General features: G+C 53.0%; 7 protein-coding genes across 7 annotated transcripts; 5 read left to right on the plus strand and 2 right to left on the minus strand.

Moving 5' to 3' along the window:
- Window positions 1-309: 309 nt before the first annotated feature.
- Window positions 310-1,513, plus strand: J4E93_002518 (uncharacterized protein; the record flags this gene model as incomplete). The annotated part of the gene is made up of 3 exons (XM_049340462.1): window positions 310-482; window positions 532-661; window positions 725-1,513. The coding sequence occupies 3 exons, from the start codon at window positions 310-312 to the stop codon at window positions 1,511-1,513; spliced, it is 1,092 nt and encodes a 363-aa protein (XP_049202784.1).
- A 2,779-nt stretch (window positions 1,514-4,292) lies between these two features.
- On the plus strand, window positions 4,293-4,677 carry J4E93_002519 (uncharacterized protein; the record flags this gene model as incomplete). Its single annotated transcript, XM_049340463.1, has 2 exons — window positions 4,293-4,313; window positions 4,360-4,677. The coding sequence occupies 2 exons, from the start codon at window positions 4,293-4,295 to the stop codon at window positions 4,675-4,677; spliced, it is 339 nt and encodes a 112-aa protein (XP_049202785.1).
- A 343-nt stretch (window positions 4,678-5,020) lies between these two features.
- Window positions 5,021-8,317, plus strand: J4E93_002520 (uncharacterized protein; the record flags this gene model as incomplete). The annotated part of the gene is made up of 2 exons (XM_049340464.1): window positions 5,021-6,482; window positions 7,236-8,317. 2 exons carry the CDS (start codon window positions 5,021-5,023, stop codon window positions 8,315-8,317), a joined length of 2,544 nt encoding a protein of 847 aa, XP_049202786.1.
- A 99-nt stretch (window positions 8,318-8,416) lies between these two features.
- On the minus strand, window positions 8,417-9,288 carry J4E93_002521 (uncharacterized protein; the record flags this gene model as incomplete). Its single annotated transcript, XM_049340465.1, has 3 exons — window positions 8,417-8,683; window positions 8,749-9,200; window positions 9,252-9,288. The coding sequence occupies 3 exons, from the start codon at window positions 9,286-9,288 to the stop codon at window positions 8,417-8,419; spliced, it is 756 nt and encodes a 251-aa protein (XP_049202787.1).
- Window positions 9,289-9,915: 627 nt separating this feature from the next.
- On the plus strand, window positions 9,916-11,572 carry J4E93_002522 (uncharacterized protein; the record flags this gene model as incomplete). Its single annotated transcript, XM_049340466.1, has 4 exons — window positions 9,916-9,951; window positions 10,001-10,088; window positions 10,145-11,388; window positions 11,435-11,572. 4 exons carry the CDS (start codon window positions 9,916-9,918, stop codon window positions 11,570-11,572), a joined length of 1,506 nt encoding a protein of 501 aa, XP_049202788.1.
- Window positions 11,573-11,957: 385 nt separating this feature from the next.
- Window positions 11,958-13,558, plus strand: J4E93_002523 (uncharacterized protein; the record flags this gene model as incomplete). The annotated part of the gene is made up of 3 exons (XM_049340467.1): window positions 11,958-12,062; window positions 12,123-12,835; window positions 12,886-13,558. The coding sequence occupies 3 exons, from the start codon at window positions 11,958-11,960 to the stop codon at window positions 13,556-13,558; spliced, it is 1,491 nt and encodes a 496-aa protein (XP_049202789.1).
- A 1,491-nt stretch (window positions 13,559-15,049) lies between these two features.
- Window positions 15,050-16,479, minus strand: J4E93_002524 (uncharacterized protein; the record flags this gene model as incomplete). Its single annotated transcript, XM_049340468.1, has 2 exons — window positions 15,050-15,932; window positions 15,989-16,479. The coding sequence occupies 2 exons, from the start codon at window positions 16,477-16,479 to the stop codon at window positions 15,050-15,052; spliced, it is 1,374 nt and encodes a 457-aa protein (XP_049202790.1).
- Window positions 16,480-17,269: the final 790 nt, after the last annotated feature.

Here is a 17,269-nt window from a genome sequence, read left to right on the forward strand (position 1 = left end):
TCGCTCACGAATTCGGCCCTTAAGTCTCAATATCCGTCGAGTTACTATGTACCAACGGAAGGTGAAGCTACAGTACTCGTGGCGGATACACAGGTATGATCTCATGCATAGCGGGGTTAAGGAGTTAGTGGCAAGTGAGGTCAATGCGGGTGGGATACCAGCGTCATTGTAATCAGGTACCCGATAATTAAGCTTAGTTTACTTCGTCCGTCCCAGTGCCTATCTCACACTTAAAACCAAGTCCCTTCCGGTCGAATTGCACAGCAGTCTGCCTTCCTTCTGAACCCAATTTCATCACTCGATACCACAATGTCTCTGCCCACTGCACCTCTCGGTCGCGATGGCCCTCAAGTCAACCGCCTGGGTTTCGGCCTCATGGGCTTGTCCTCGTTCTATGGCAAGCCGAAGCCAGACTCTGAACGTCTGGCAATGCTTGACTTGGCCCATAAGCTAGGCGAACGCTTCTGGGACTCTTCTGATGTGTATGGTTGTCGGGTCGTTGGGTCTGACAACAGCTAACAGCTATTCTAGTTACGGCGACAACGAAGACTTGGTAGGACAGTGGTTCAAGGCCAACCCCGACAAGCGCAAGGACATCTTTCTTGCTACCAAGTTTGCTTTCAAGAGCTCGATCGGTGAAATAGACACTTCCCCAGAACACGTCAGTCAACCAATGTAAAAACTGCGACTGAGACATACGCTGACTTCGTAAACCCACTTTTAGGTCAAAGTAGCCATCGAGAAGTCTCTTCAGCGTCTCGGAGTCGAGCATGTCGACCTTTACTATTGTCACCGTGTCGACCAGAAGACGCCTATTGAGCTCACCGTGCAAGCCATGGCCGACCTCGTCAATCTCAAGAAGGTAAAGTATCTCGGTCTATCAGAAGTCAGCTCTGAGACGCTACGAAGAGCGCACAAGGTCCACCCCATCTCCGCTGTACAGGTCGAATACTCACCCTTCGCGCTGGAGATCGAGAGCAAGCAGATCGATCTACTTAAGACATGTCGCGAGCTTGGCGTGGCAGTTGTCGCTTACTCGCCGCTCAGCCGCGGTATGCTGACTGGCGCCATCAAGAGCCCCGACGACTTTGAGGAAGGCGACTTCCGTAGCTATGCGCCCCGATTCAGTGCCGAGAACTTCCCCAAAAACCTGAAGCTCGTGGACCACATCACCGAGATTGCAAAGGCGAAGGGTGTTACGCCTGGTCAGTTGACACTGGCGTGGTTGATGGCACAGGGTGACGACATCTTCCCCATCCCGGGTACTACCAAGCCTGAGCGCCTGGAGGAGAACGTCGGGAGTGTGAAGGTTGAGCTAAGTAAGGAGGAGGAACAGAAGATTCGCAAGGCGTGCGAAGAGGCAGAGATTAGCGGTGGACGCTACCCTGAGAGCTTTATGAAGATGTGCTATGCCGACACGCCGTCGCTGGATGAGTACCGCGATAGTGGTGCGGACAAGGCTGGAGCTGACGGAAAGCCGACCCATACAGCGGATATCATTGGTGGATCATAGAGTACCACGTGGAACGATAAAGCGCGGAGAACGTTCATAAAATCCTGAGGCGTTCTACGGAATGAATGCTATGTAGATGCATGTTCACCCGGACACTCTGACCTTTCAACTCTTGAGTCGCATACCGAATGAATCTGCACGCTAGGTCGCATAGGTACTGACTGACCATGTATTGAATTTAGAAGCGAAAGAAAGCAAATACTCCGAGAAGTCAGCCTAATTCCAAAGCTGGAGAAAAGGATACATTCCATATCTAGCGTACAGCAAGCCTGACTATGACATCACTTTGCCTCACAAACCCAGCATTCCACGTCTTCCAGGGTCGATCATGAGTCATATGCATGTCAAAACAGCGGAGGAGCTCTGGGACGAGTTTGTGGATTTCCGCCAAGGCAACCTAAGGAAGATGTGTGATCAGTATACCAGCAATAGACGCGACCCTATTATAGCTCATCTCCTTGAGAAGACTTACATTCTTTCCGATACATGTCCTCGTTCCTGCACCGAACAATAGCATCCCCCTTTCCATGTCAAACTTTCTGGCCTCGCTCACTAGCCAGCGCTCTGGTCGAAACTGCAGAGCGTCTTCGCCGAAGAGCTTCTTGTCGTATTGCACTGTCTGAGCATTGACGCCGACGTGATACCCAGCCGGAATGTAGATGCCAGACAGAGTAATACCCTGTGCAGGAGCTATACGACTCATGTTGAATCCGGTACTTGGAAAAAGGCGAGAGGCTTCTTTAATGCACGCACTGACATACGATAGGTGTTTCGTTGATTCTGCGAAGCTAATAGGTGTGCTGAGAAGGTGTTGCTGGGTCTGTAGTTCCCGGGTCGCTTTAGACATTGCATCGGGTGTTCTCATAAGGTAGTATAAAACTGCCCTTAAGTTGATGGCGACAGAATCAGCGCCGGCCATGATACCAGCCCAGGACTCCAATGTGACTTCTTTGTGTGTGAACCAAGCTTCACTATCTTTCTGTCCCACTTTACGTAGGAGCTGAGAAAGGATGTCTTGACTCTGATCGTTCGCCTCCGCCGGGCATTGTAGGCGAAGTTGTGTCTGGCATTTAGCTTCCACCACGGTAGCTTGTACGGCTTTGAACTGCTTCAAAGTGCTAGGAATACACGTGGCTGCCAGCATGATGATGTTGCGCATGTAGGGCGGTGCCGCAGTAATGACAGCAAGAAGCGGGGCAGCGTTGTGCACAGATTCAATGAAGGAATCCACATGTGTACCTTTCTCCAAGAAACCGAACGATTGGCCAAAAAGGATGTGCCCAATTACATCATGAGCAAACAGTTCGAGCCAAAGCCCCAGGTCTACCTCTTTGTTCGTTTTAGCAAGTTCGTGCAGTCTCATTTTCAACAAGTTTGTGCAATCATCGATCGCATCTTGATGCTTCAGAATGCTGGCCATTAGATAGGCAGGCTGAACAATCCGACGATACTTGGTGTGCTTCTCTTCGTCTGTCTCGGTGAAAAGGTCTGCGTGCTCGCTAATGCCTCGGGGGCGGAAAGAAGCATACCTGCCGATTTAGCAGACATACGCAGCATACTCATGGTACCTGTAAGCGTGACTTACCAGTCCGTCTTGCTCAAAGGTTTCTGAGTAGTGTAGATGAGTGATATCGCGTCTGGATCACTGGAGCTAACTTCGTTCGGAGCGATGCGTATAAGAGGACCATACTGCTCATGTAGCGCGCGTAGGGCGACCTCAAAATCACCAAGAAACATCTGATACACTGTTCGTGAGTTTCGTGTTAGCATGATTGGCTTTTGAACAAGCTACTTCCCGAGGCGAGGAGTAAAAACAGTGGTTGCGAGTGCCTCAAGGCAGTCAAGAAAGCAGATTTGAGGGAGTTCTTACTACTCGTCTATTAGCATTTCTCCTACCGAGAGAGAGGTTGGAGCATGGGCACCTGAGCCACGTTCGCGAAACGGCAGGCCATATGGGGCCCGGTACACGTGCAAGTGGGTGTAGAGTACGACAATAGACGATCCACACAACCCAATATACCGCAAGGAGAAGGAGGATGTTGGTTGCAGAAGGCACTTGCACAAGTTCATTTAGTGCCATTTTCGCTTCTCGCTATTGTATTGATTGGACTAAGGATTTCCAAGGGCAGCTGCCATGTAGGCATTGGACGCTCTTAAGTAGATGTGCCAAGCTTGTGTGCAACCACTCTACGATGGTGTGTAGGTACGGCAGTTCCCTGCGTACCACTGGGAGCCCCGCGAGCGACATGTGCATATGAACCCTGGGGAGTGCAGTTACTACCTGGCCATGCACACGCTTGAAGGTGCATAGTCTAGCGTGAGGAGTCGCGAGAACATATGCGTAAGCACACCGGACGAAAAGCTGATGGTATCCGTAGAGATTGCGCGAGGACGGAGCATGATACGGGCATAAAGGCGATGAAATCGAGGGCTTGTGGGAGAAAAAGCATGGTTGCAGGGAGAGGCTGGAGTGTGAGGGCATGCGCCGATGGAGGAGGAACCGGCGCTAGTTGCGTTCAACGGATCTTGGACATGTTGCCGCATTGGGACGGAATAATCCTGGCAGGCCATCGCGCGATTCCGCTGACCTCACACTCGAGTCAACTTTCCACCACCCGGACATTCTCGTGTTTTCGCCCTGGCCAGCCCCTCACGTCGATACAGGGATAGCAAGCGGACGCAGCACATCTGTCTGCCCAGCCATTGGCCCCCGACGCATCCAGCAAAATACCCGTGCACGTCATCCTCGCCCACACGTCGACACATCTCCAGCGTAGCCATGGGCTTCATCACCGGCTTCGTAAGTGCTACCAGTCGCTTGCAATGACACCAGCTAACCTGTGCAGCTCGGAGGCGTCACACTGACCACAGGCGTTCTCTACCTCAGCATCTCCCTACACACACAAAACCGCATAACACAAGCCGCGCTCCTACGACAGCAACGCCAAGTCCTCACCGAATTCTATGAGCCCAAGAAGCCAGAGCCAGAACCCACAAGCCGGGAAGCTCCCGTCGGGCTAGCCGAGATGGCCAAAGACCGCTGGAACCGAAGCCTCGAGGAGGGCGTGAAGAAGGTTTACACAACAGATTGGCGGAGAGTACGGGAAGAGGCCGAGGACAGGGCGAGCGCCATCATGCAGAAGATCAGAGAGAGCAGCAAATGAGCATTGGGTCGCGCGTGTATACTAGGAACAAGTGAAGGCGGCGCTATGGCACGAATGCGACGATACCCCTCTGGCGACTGTACAAATACTCGGGTTTGCAATACGACCAGCATAGATTTTCCGAGTTGGACGGTAGGCTGCTTGTGCTCAATCTCTTTCGTTGCGTTGTCTCGTGATCTCAGTCCTCGACTTTCAAGCTACTCCCCGCGTTTCCGCTGATATTGTTCGTTTGCGTCCGCATGGCAACACCGCGCGTTTGCCTAGCTCCCCTCTCACCTCTCAACCAGCAACACCACAACACTTTGGTTTCGTCTTGAACAACAGCGCAGGCGCCTGCACAACCATGGCGTCTCATGGCAAGGTGATGGACCTATTCGACGAGCGCTATCTCGAGTTACAAGATGTTGTTGGCAACGTCGAGCCGCTACCCACTCTCGTACCTTATGAGCAGTACAAGGCTCACGCCATCACCTACCGAATGGACACGAACCACGACGTTTTCTTCGCGCTTCTCCAGGACTTCACGGAGCGCAAGGCGTTGGAGACCGACAAGGAGCTATGGACGTGGTGTGTGCAGTGGGAAGTCAGTCAGTCAGCGGCTCGCCAATCCCTCGCGGCACCGCAATCAGCAAAGAGACCTCGCCTTGATTTGGACCAGCCAAACACCCCTACCGCGCAGAAACCGGCCAGCAACGCCCCTCCGATGACTCTGCATGCTCGCTGTATCGATCCCGATCTCTTGCACGAGGAGGACATGTTGCGCATTCTGGTCGATATCGTGCAGGTCGACAGCACAGTGGTACCCAACTTTATCGAGTTCCTTTACAGGTGGATCGACTTTTACGAAGGGGACGGGAAGGCTCTGAAGGCGGCTCTACATGGCGAGATTCCGAGTTTGTGGGACTTTGAATACCATCCGTTCCTTGTTCCTCAGGAAGTCAAAAAGGAAATGAATCAAGCAACTGGTGTCGCCAAAGATGGCGGGAAGGACGGACAAGGCGGTGACACAACCACTCAGATGCGACAAAAGCCTGACCTAGCGGCACTTGAACGCAAGACAGAAGAAAGCGAACGTCTAAAGTACCGCGAAGTACACTTCGGCATACAGCCCCCAAAGACAGACGAACCCCTGCCGCCTCTTATCAACATCCCTCGAGACCAGTACAAGCGCGCCAAGTATTACGAAGCTTGCTTCAAATCGCGACAACGCGCTTTCTTCTTACTCGTAGAAGCAGGAGTCACCCCACAGAATATGAGAGACTACCAAAGAGATCAGACAATGAGCCTGCAAGAGACGCCACCGCTCGTGGACGCAGGCGGTCTCAAGAACTACGAGAAGGACGCAAAACTCGCGCAGGCTTTCAAGTCGCTCAAGGAGCGACATAGAGCAAAGCAATTGGAAATTTCCATCAGCAACAAATTGGCGGACGAGGCTCAGTTTGCTGCGCGCAGTGCTGCTCCCCAAAGCCCATCGGGTGTCCCTCTCATTCCTACCACGACCAGTCACGCCCATCGCCCGAATGTAACTGACAGTCTGTTGCGCAAGATTCAGCAGACCAAAGATGAGGGGCTGCAAAGGATCAACATCGTTCCTACACCGCTTGTGGGTAAGATGAAGAGCACGCTGTTCCGAGGTGCAAGAGACAAAGCAGGCTTGTCAGAGATGTTCGCGCGTAGTAATTTCCCATCCAACCCACGTTCTTCAGGCAACTTTGACGGCGGTAGGCCGAACAAAAACAATGACGGCGATGGGAGTACCGATGAGGATTCTGACGACGGCATGAGTGTCCCAAGGGCCAGAATGCGTCTGCTGCCTACACCCTCATTACCATCACTCGCAACACCCCCTCGTCCGAACCTACCATCGCTCAGGACGCTTCCTTGTCCATCTCTACCACCACCTGCATCGCTTCCTCGTCCATCTCTACCACCACCTGCATCGCTTCCTCGTCCGAACCTACCACCGCTACCGCGCCCACCGCCTGCGATGACCTCCACTCAACCTCTAAATACGTTCATTCCTGACACGACATTGTTCCCCCACCTGCGACACCGACCAAGCCATGCCGCTCTACCTACTACAGCAGTTGCTCCTGTTGCAGAACAGACACCACCACATGCTGCGGCGCTCGTGCGGGATACTACTCCAAATCGCGCAGATCAAATGATAGGGATGCTTAAGCAGCAGGTGAGTCAGGCGGTGAGTCGAGTGATGTCCCAGCAGAACGTCCAAGCTGGAGGAGCGAGTATGCAAAGCCCTCATCCTTATACTCAACCACCTGTTTCGGCAGTGTCTCAAACTCCGAACATTACTGTATCTGGACCGCAGTCACTTTCTCAACACCAACAGCCTAGGGGCTTCCAAGGAGGATTCGGTCCTTATGCTCGACCGCCGCTACCACCTGGATTCGAACACCAGCATCATTCTCCATTTGTATATGGGGCTCATCCTTTGAACCTTCCGCCGGCGGGTCTTCCCCCTGCCTGGTTCCAGTCTGCTACTCACCAACCAAACCTGTCTCAGCAAGCTTACACCTCATCTTGGCCGACGCCACTAGGACGCTCTGATCATGCACCACCTCCGGCTTTTGCACAGCGTCTCGTAGCTGCTCAAGAGACACAGGGTCATACCGCGAGCTATGGTCAGCGACTTCCAAATGCCGGACTACCCGAACCACGGGCACCAGACCTGCCAAGTCTTAGCAGACCAGTTGATCAGGGTGGATCTATTCAGCAGCGCCGACAGCTCCCTCTCAATTCTCTACTGGCTCCTCCTCAGACGACCATGCAGCGCACTGCTCCATCTCCGCTTAACCTGCGACCACCAGGTTCTCCTCTCTCATCCTTCGCACCAAGTCTGCTAGCCACTTCTCCCTTTACGACATCTCATCGCGGTATTCCCATTCAGATCTATTTGCCTAAGATCGTCGTACCCGCAAACACCATCGGTCCCGGCGGACTGAAGTTAGGCGACAATGGAGTAGCCGAGACTGACGCCTTCCTCCTTGGGTACACACATCCCAAGAGTGGGAAGATAACCCTCAATCGCGCAGTCTTTCTACCCTTGGGCGTATGGGCCAACGCGCAAGATAGAGTGCGAAAGGGTCACTACAACGTGCTGGAGAGCTATGCAGCACCGGATGGAAGACCATCAGTACCGCATCGCGCTGCCTATGAGAAGGCGAAGCAGGCTTACGAGATGATGATGGTGGAATCTCCAGTAGTGAGGGAGCGAGAATTGACAAAGAGGTGGAGGGCGAGTAGGGGAAGGATGACGGCGACTCAGAGGGGTGCCGTCTGGGAAGGTTGGGCTTTGGAGATTGACAGAGAGATCGCTCTGGACAAAGCGGACAGAAGGGGTGCTTTTGTACAGAATGCGCTGGTTGATGGAGTGGATGAAAATAGTGATGAGGCTAGGAGGAGGAGGGAGATTGAGGAGTTGCTAGAGACGGATGAGGCGTGGGATTATGAGGAGGACGAGAACGACGAAGACGAAGACGGAGTTGAGCAGGAATACGGGGATGAAATGGAGGAGGATAATAGTGATGATGATAGCGACAACGGTGACAGCGACGACGAAGATGACCATGAGGAGGATGAGGAAGACGGGGAGGATGAAGATGTGCACATGGAAGGTTAGGCTCAGGTTGATGAGATATGACGGCGTTCTGTAGCCGTTTCAAGGGATGATGTACCGAGCCGGCTTGACCCTTGTTCTCTTCTCCGTAGCAAAGCTAGTCTAGATACACCGTCCACCATCCACTTCCAGGTTAACTCCTGTAATGAAGCCAGCCTCTTTGCTCGCCATGAAGATACACGCATTTACCACGTCGTCCACTTCACCAATCCTACCCATGGGTACATTCGACGTGAACTTCGTCCTGTTCTCCGGTGTATCTTCCATTCCTGTAAAGGCAGAGAAGAGACCCGTTCCTGTAACAAGGGGGCAAATGGATACGACACGGATCTGATGAGGCCCGTACTCTGCCGCGAGGCCTTTTGTTGCCTGAAGTATGCATTAGTCATTGGGAGATCGATGCTAAGTTTAGATAGAGGTAGGAGATAACTTACATTCCAGATCGCGCCTTTACTCGCGTTATACCAGACTAATCCCGGTCTTGGTCTGGTAGCTCCAACACTGGCGATGTTGATGATCACACCTCCCTCTTTGCGCTCGATGGCTTGATTGACCCAAGCGTTGCAGCCAAGATAAACACCTTTGACATTGACATCGAAAACCTTGTCAAATTCGTCCTCTGTGACCGTCGTCGTGGGTTTGTTGGTATACGACCAACCAGCGTTATTGACGAGTATATCACAGCGCCCAAACTTCTCGATACAAACCGAGACGGTGGCTTTCCAGTCCGAGGTTTTGGTCACGTCCATCTTGTGGAAGGCGAGAAAGGAAGGGTTTGTGGCTGCGGTTGCTTCGCCGCCTGACTGGTTGATGTCGCAAACCAGGACTTTGGCGCCTTCAGAGGCCATGCCTTTTGAGATTCCGGCACCGAAGCCTGAGCCGCCGCCTGATGAGGTTGTTAGTGTGATGTGAGAGGATTGATGAGGATGCGCTTTACCGGTCACGATGGCGACTTTGCCATCTAGTCTGCCCATGATGAGAGATTTGATGAATTGAGCCTCAGGGTATAATGCAAGTGGGTCAACTGTGTCTTTTTGGATATAGATTTGAATTGCTAGGGTCGATGCTGAGTCTCAATAGCCAGCGGCGATGTTGATGTTATGATTACAAAGGGACAAGGCGCTCCTGCCTGCCATCTCATGGACCCTGATGTCTGCCACCGGTATCGCATCTCCAATCATCATCAGTCGACTAGTCGTTCTTCGGAGTCGAGCACAGCAGTGAGGGGTAAGCGCGATGCCCCGCATGGAGTTGACGTCGTGTTGGAGGACCACCGAGGTTTGAGCCAATTGGAGAACGTCTCCGCCGACGTTTCGCTGCTTTGAACGTCTTCGGCGTCTCTTCGGATCGCCTTTCCTGAAATATCCGGGTGTCGCTGCAGATACGCGTCTGGCTCGTGTAGGCTATACGCTGGAAAGTGGGGAAGCTCTGTTGTCTGCAGATGCTGGCCATGGTGGCCGCGGAATCCATGCGCCTTCCAAGATCGTCTCCTCCAGGCAACTTCACTTCACCCTCACCAGCTTTGGTCAACGATACGTAGAAACTTAGAACGAATTTCCGAGGCATCTCCATACGTGAACGAGTTTCAAGTCAAACTCCAAATGGCGTCAAATAGGAAACACGAGCTACCGTTCAAGGTGCGTCGATACGAACTCGATTGGATTGACTCATACTAATATACCCCAGCTGAACAATCCAGACTTGCTTCATAGCCTATCTTTCGTGAATGGCGATTGGGTACGAGCGAAGTCGGGAAAGACGTTCGAAGTGGTCGGTCAGTCATCACAGCATATCTACTTATCTGAACACCGAGATCTGACAGGCGAATAGACCCTGGAACAGGAAAGCCGTGGATAGAGTGTCCTACGAACGATGCATCTGACGTCGACAATGCTGTTGAAAGCTCGCATGCATGTTTCCAGGAGTACAAGAAGATCAGCCCGCGACAACGAGCACAGATGCTTTACCGCTGGGATGCCCTCATCAAGGAGAATAGGGAAGACATAGCGACTATTCTTGTGTATGAGACTGGAAAACCTAGAGCCGAGGCGTATGGAGAAATCGACTACTCGACAGGCTTCACATGGTGGTTTGCTGGCGAAGCCGAGCGTATTCAAGGCAGTGTCTTCACTCCCGCACTACCAAACAGACGCATCTTCACGATCAAGCAGCCGCTTGGTGTCGCTGTCGCGTTGGTGCCATGGAACTTCCCCATCGCCATGATTCTTCGCAAGGCTGGGGCTGCATTGGCTGCGGGCTGCACGATGATTGTGAAACCCAGCCCGGAGACACCAATCACTGTACTCACACTAGCTTACCTCGCTCAGAAAGCTGGGTTTCCCAAAGGAGCCTTGAACGTCCTCACTACAGATCTTGACAAGACACCAGAGCTCAGTGAGGCGCTTTGTCGGCATCCGCTTGTGAGCAAGGTCACGTTTACAGGCTCGACGCGCGTTGGCAAGCTAGTCGCTAGGATGTGTGCAGACAATCTGAAGAAAGTCACACTCGAATTAGGCGGCAATTGCCCTGTCCTGATTTTCGACGACGCGAATATCGAACAGGCTTTGACTCAGATCTTCGCGTTGAAGTACCGACATGCGGGTCAGGCGTGTATTACGGCGAACCGGATATACGTTCAGTCTGGAATCTTCGACAAGTTCCTCGAACGCTGGAACGCAGAGACACAAAAGATCGTCGTTGGTCACGGTTCAGATGAGAAGACGACGATGGGCCCAGTGACTACTCCACGGGGTGTCGAGAAAGCCTTCGCTCTTGTTGAAGATGCGAAGAAAAAAGGCGCGAAGATTCATACGGGCGGTAACAAGGTGGAAAAGGACGGTGGCTACTTCTTCGAACCTACCGTCATCACCGGCATTACGCCAGACATGGACATTGCCAATGAAGAAGCCTTCGCCCCGATCAGCACATTCATTAAGTTCGAGACTGAGGATGAAGCTGTCAAGGCCGCGAACGACACCAGTATGGGCCTCGCATCCTACTGCTTCACGAAGAACGTTGATCGCACCTGGAGACTGTTTGAGAATCTGGAGGCCGGCATGATCGGGCTGAACACTGTAAGTTGACAATGAAAACATCGGAAAGCATACTAACATATGCCAGGGCAACTCTTCTGCTGCAGAATCGCCATTTGGTGGCATCAAACAATCCGGCTATGGCAAGGAGTCAGGAAAGGATGTCGCAGTGAATGAGTACCTCATTACGAAGACGGGTACCTTTACGCTGGAGGAGCAGTCGTGAAATAGTAGGCGGTTTTAGAAAGTCGTCAATGTCTCGAGCATATATACATATATACATCGCTTTCAATTGTTACGCGTCGTGGCTAGCTTCTAGGGGCCATGTCTGCAAGCTTGATTGGTCCGCTGCAGGGTGTTATGACGACCCTGATCCAAACTTGTCTTGCTTGCACGTTCACCGTCACTCTGATGTTTATGCTATTGTTGGTGGCGAAACACAGTCGGGCAATCGTATTGTGCCGGGGCGTCTCAATCACGCACGTGATGACGTTAGTGCCCGCCCGCGCTTTGGAGCTTACCGACCGCGGCGCGCTGCTTGTACAGCTCTCGAACTTCCAACAACACCACCTCACCGAATTGCCGGACCTCTTTGAAATATAGCCGCCATCATGGACGACACGGACATGACTGATGTCGCTTACGATATTGACATTGATGTAGGCGCAGACATTGAACCGGTAGCACAGCCGTCGCAACCACAGCAGGTTGTCCAGGTGAGCATTGCGCCAGCCTGCACGAGAAGGCGCAATTGACTGACATGCGCGCCATCACAGGAGCCAGCCGAGCAAGAACGGAGCGTCCCCGCCGCCTACCTCGAGGACATCATTGTCCACGAAGCATGGCCCGAATCGCTAAACCTCCAGGGCGTGAGCGACTTCGACCCCAACGACCCTCTCTACTGGGCTATGGAGCATTGCCAATCAGACCCGCGCGTCAAGCAACTGCGCTGGGTGAACGACAACTCGGTCAACCTCGAATTCTACAACAAGGAAGACGCGACCGTCGCCCTAGGCATCCTCACTCACCCCGACGTGGGCGACACCAGCAACATCTCACTGCAAGAGCCCCGCACAGCGCAACCATACTCAAAGAAGCCCAACAGTCGCCTCGTGATCAGGCAGTCCAACGCCGGCGACCAGAAGCCGAAGGGCGCAGCAACCAAGAGCAACTACTACCAGCGCAACCCAGATGTGGCTGGCAACCACCAGAGGGAGCCGCGGCGGAATCAAAAACCGCAGAAGGACTTCCTAGATTATGGCGACGAGGACATGGGCTCCAGGGACCGATCAAGGCGGGGGTACAGCCGAGACCAGTCGATGGGCGACTCAGGCGCTGACCGAAGGGGCCCGCGCCGGAACGGACGAAACAACCGGGATGACCGCGATGGACGAGAAGTTCGAGGCCGCGGTGGCAGAGGAGGTCGTGAGCCCGCTGCTGGTAGACTCAGGAATGACGATGTTGATTCCTACCGGCCAGGCTCAAGAAGGTACTTCGGCGCATTGCCCCATTATCCTGTCCACAAGCTAACAGACCCAGTCCACAAGAGCCACGCTTCGGCCGTCTACGAGGACGCAGCGCCTCCCCTGCCTCCGACGAAGAAGGCGACGGCCGCTTCGGATTCGCAGAGAACGCGACCCACGCGGGCCGCCGTCGGTACCGCAGCCGGAGTCGTAGCCGCAACGACACCCGACGTCGCCGTGAACCCAGCATGGATCGTTGGACACACGACCGTGCAAACTATGATCGCGGCGGCCCTGCGAGTGGTGGACGTTGGCAGAAGGACTCTTCTTTCATTGACACTTCGCCAATGGGCAATCACCATCGGTCAAACGCCATCGACGCAACATACGGATCAAAGAAGTCAAGAGGAGGGGATTCGCTACTTTCTCGCATGACCAAGAACGGACAGCCCGTGCTTCCGCAACAGAAGCGGTCGCTAGCTGACAGAATCACACGCGATGACGACGATCCCGCTGAGTCGTTTGGTCGCCTCAAGGGTGACGACCGCGATCCCTATGTCACCGACTTCTCTGAGCCGTCACAGCCTCGACGAGGTCTCGCTGATCGCATCACACGCGATGACGATATCAGCATCCGTGGCCAAGGACGTGCACGCAGCCAGGAAGGAATCAACATCCGCGGATCTGCTGATCGGCGTGGCGGAGGAGGAGGTGGTATCAACATACGTGGTGTGGCGAGCGGTGCCTAGAATGCTTCCGCTACTGAGCGTGATGGACGCGAGACAAGGAGAGATCGCTGGTCTCCCCAATATAAGAAGGATTCCGATGATATTGGTCTGATCAGTCGCCGTCGTAGCTTTGGTATCATCATGGAGGATCCTGAGTTTTGAGCATGGATTGGGCATGGCACAGTATCGGCTGCTAACAAAGCGAGCCTGGAAGAAGTTGCATACTACTCTACTCTACGGTCTTACTCTGTAATTCTTGTCTTGCATACTATGCAGGGCAGTTGCCGCTTTTGGGCATCAAAATTGGGCGTCTTTTTGCATATGGCGAAACGAAGGTTCGAGCATAACTCGAAATACCAAATCATGATCACAAGTTCAAACATGAACCGGTTGCCATTCTTTTCAAGTCTAGTTCGTGTGAAGATATGTCTTTATGACTTAACATACAAGTTACTTACACCCGGACGACTGTCTAGCACGGAAGACAAGCGGATTGCTATCATCTCCTTGTTGTATCCCGTTCTGAGTCAATCGAGCAGCAATCAGTGATCACATCCACGCGAATCTGATATTCTCTTGTTCCAGCAAACATTTGTAGATGGTATATAACCTTCCCTCCCCACCTCACTCTCGTTCCCACACTCAACACTCCAACACCACCAAGCAACCACTATAGCCCTCATCCACCAAATGCATGTGTGCTACACTGTCCATTCTACTAACACCTCTGTAGGTCCCAGCCTGGCCCCAAGACGGCTTCCATTCTCGCCATTCATTCCCTCTCCAGGATTCCTCCCCACTCCATGACAAAGCGCAACTGAGCTCACGGTCTCGCCATAACTACAAAAATATAAAAAGATACCATCGGCACTAAAGGCAATATCGACATCGGGTGTCTCCAACCACTTAGTCACAGCGGACCGGTGCACGTTGTCCAGTCATCCATCTCCAAACCACCACGCTCCTTAACCGGCGCATACCTCCCCTCCGCCACCCACTCGACCTTCCCTTTCCCCCTTAATAACCGTGGGCAGAGCGGCTGAACCGTTCTCACAGTCCCTCGATTTCAAGTTGCCCAACATGAGCCGAAACTGCGGTATGCGTCGATGTCTACATCTTTCTATCATCTTTAGCTTGGGTTGAGTCAGAACGGGGCTCGGGGGGTTCTTTCTTTCAACTCTTTCTTCCTAATATATCCATACCGTTGGGTCGATCACCTTGCGCTGGGCGCTGCGAGATCAGACGTCTGGCATCTGCTGGCAGGTAAGTCGAACGAAATTTCCTACTGTTTCCTGGTGGATGGATGCTTGCTTGGTAGGTGTGAGAACAAAAGGGAAGATAGAAGAATGGGACTAGGTAAGTACGCCTCCTTTCATTTTGCGTACTGATACATTAGACTTCGGCGAACATGGTCGGAGTGGCATAGAGAGAGCATAAGTGGAAGTAGGTACGATGGATATATGTAGTCAACAGCGCTATTCAGAAGGCTACGGTAGTTACAGCGAAACCCGTCTAAAACCTCGCCTCAACCTTTTGCTCTGTGTCTTGCAGTGCCCATTGGCTCCTCGCCTTCTTGCTCCTCACAGCATCGACCTGTTCCTTTGTGAATCCCTTCGCGACTGTCGCTGGGTTGTATCCCAGTCCAGTGATCTTGGCGATCTGCTCGTCTGACTTGTCTGTCGCGGCGCTTCCATCGTGCCTCTTGTACACTGTGCATACTACGGCGCCTCCAAGACCCAGGTTGTGTTGTAGAGCAACCTTTGTATCCTTGATTGATCGGTTGTTTGCCCAACCACGCATGTGCCAGACGAGCTCAGCGCATTGAGCGAGACCTGTGGCGCCGAGGGGATGGCCCTTGGAAATCAGACCGCCTGAGGGGTTGATGACGACCTTTCCGCCGTAGGTAATGCCACCCTTGCGGATAAGTTCGTGAGCCTTGCCCTTGGGAGCCAAGCCGAGGGCTTCAATGGTCACCATCTCGTTTGCAGAGAAACAGTCGTGGAGTTCGCACACCTTGACGTCGTCTGGTGATACGTTGGCCTCCTCGAGCGCCTCGCGAGCAGCCAACTCGCTCATGCTGTATCCTACTAGCTCAATGGCGCTGCGGTTGAACAGTGACGGTGTGTCGGTTGCTAGTCTTTGGCCAGCAATCAGAATAGCCTGGTCTTTGAGCTCGGGGCGCTTGTCTAAGAATTCCTGCGAGACCAGGACTGTGGCAGCAGCTCCGTCGGAGGTCGGGCAGCATTGGAGCTTTGTGAGGGGTTCGTGGATCATGGGTGCGTTCATGACTTGTTCGAGGGTGTATTCGTCTTGGAATTGCGAGTAGGGGTTGTTCTTCGAGTGGGCGTGGTTAATGCGACCGATCTCTGCGAAGTCCTTGAGTTCGGAGCCGTATCTATGGAGGTGGTCAGTATGATAGAAACATGGGTTGATCCCGACGTCGGGACTCACTTCTCCATATGTTCCCGTCCAGCGTTTCCGAACATTTGTGCAGCACCCGGTGCCTTGGTAATACCCCGCGTCTCCTTCATCATGAGGCTCGTTGTGCCTGTGGGGTTTGCGCGATCTTGGAAGAAGCTCTGTAGACTTCCGGGGAACATCTTCTCAAAACCAACGACCAAAACGCAGTCGGCCGCTCCGTGCGCGATCATGTTGCGTCCCATGTAGAGGCCGGTCGAACCAGTCGAGCAGTTGTTGTTGACGTTGTATACGGGAATGCCAGTCATGCCGAACTGGTAAAAGACGCGCTGACCGCAAGTTGAGTCGCCATAGCAGTAGCATGCGACGCCTTGGTCGACATCGTCGTAGTTGATGTGCGCGTCGAGCATGGCCTTGACGCCTGCCTCAAAACCGAGCTCAGGGTAGTCCACCTTGCCACGAGGCTTGATGAACTTGGTCATGCCCACGCCGAGGACGTAGACGGGCTGCTTCTTGCCGACCATGATGGCGGTTGTGAGTTGTGAAGGTTGGGATGCGAAGAAGCTTTAGCGGTGGAGTAGGTGCGATGGAGACGTAGCAGTACAATCAAACTATGGTGGTTCTGAAAGAACGGAGATAGTGGAGAATAGCGAGACGCGCTCCATGGTGATGTATATAGCGCGACGGTTGTCCCCGCATCCGCAACACCCGTGGAAGTTTGGCGCGTGGAGATGCCGAGGTTGACTCGTGAATGACAGGGGCGGGTCTGAATAACCGACCCTCCGCGCAAGGGTAAACTTCTAACAAGACGCGACAGTAGACAACCACCACATAATATTAGTGACCCCCTCAGTATATACGCAGAAGCACGTATACTGTTCTATAAACATCGAGCCGCTCTGGGCGAGTTTGTTAGAGCAGTAAATTCGAAGGGGTACGCTGTATTGGATACTGACACCTTATTCTCTAGTCAGGAATTAACTATCTTTGTACCTGGATTCCAGCGTGTAGAATGGCGCGACACATCGAGTACGAGAATTTGGCATGGCGATCATTCTTCTTGGGACAATTCCATGAGCGTCTTGTATCGAAGACCATTTAGCCGACACAGATCTGAGGTTACTGTAGAAGAAGCCTATGTCTTCCTGGTCAATGTAAACGCTACCTAGGTACACTTGACTTCTACTTCTACTCTTTGCTCCACCCACTTTTTCTCTTTTATAACTCCTCTACCCTTCTTTATCTTCCATTTTACTAGGACGAAAGCAATTTGTACAAATACACTAATCAGGCCATTCTTTGCATCCTTCCCTC

The sequence above is a fragment of the Alternaria ventricosa genome (assembly GCF_023758065.1).
Source record: "Alternaria ventricosa strain BMP 2768 chromosome Unknown scaffold_3, whole genome shotgun sequence".
In the NCBI taxonomy this organism is placed as follows: Eukaryota; Fungi; Ascomycota; class Dothideomycetes; order Pleosporales; family Pleosporaceae; genus Alternaria; species Alternaria ventricosa.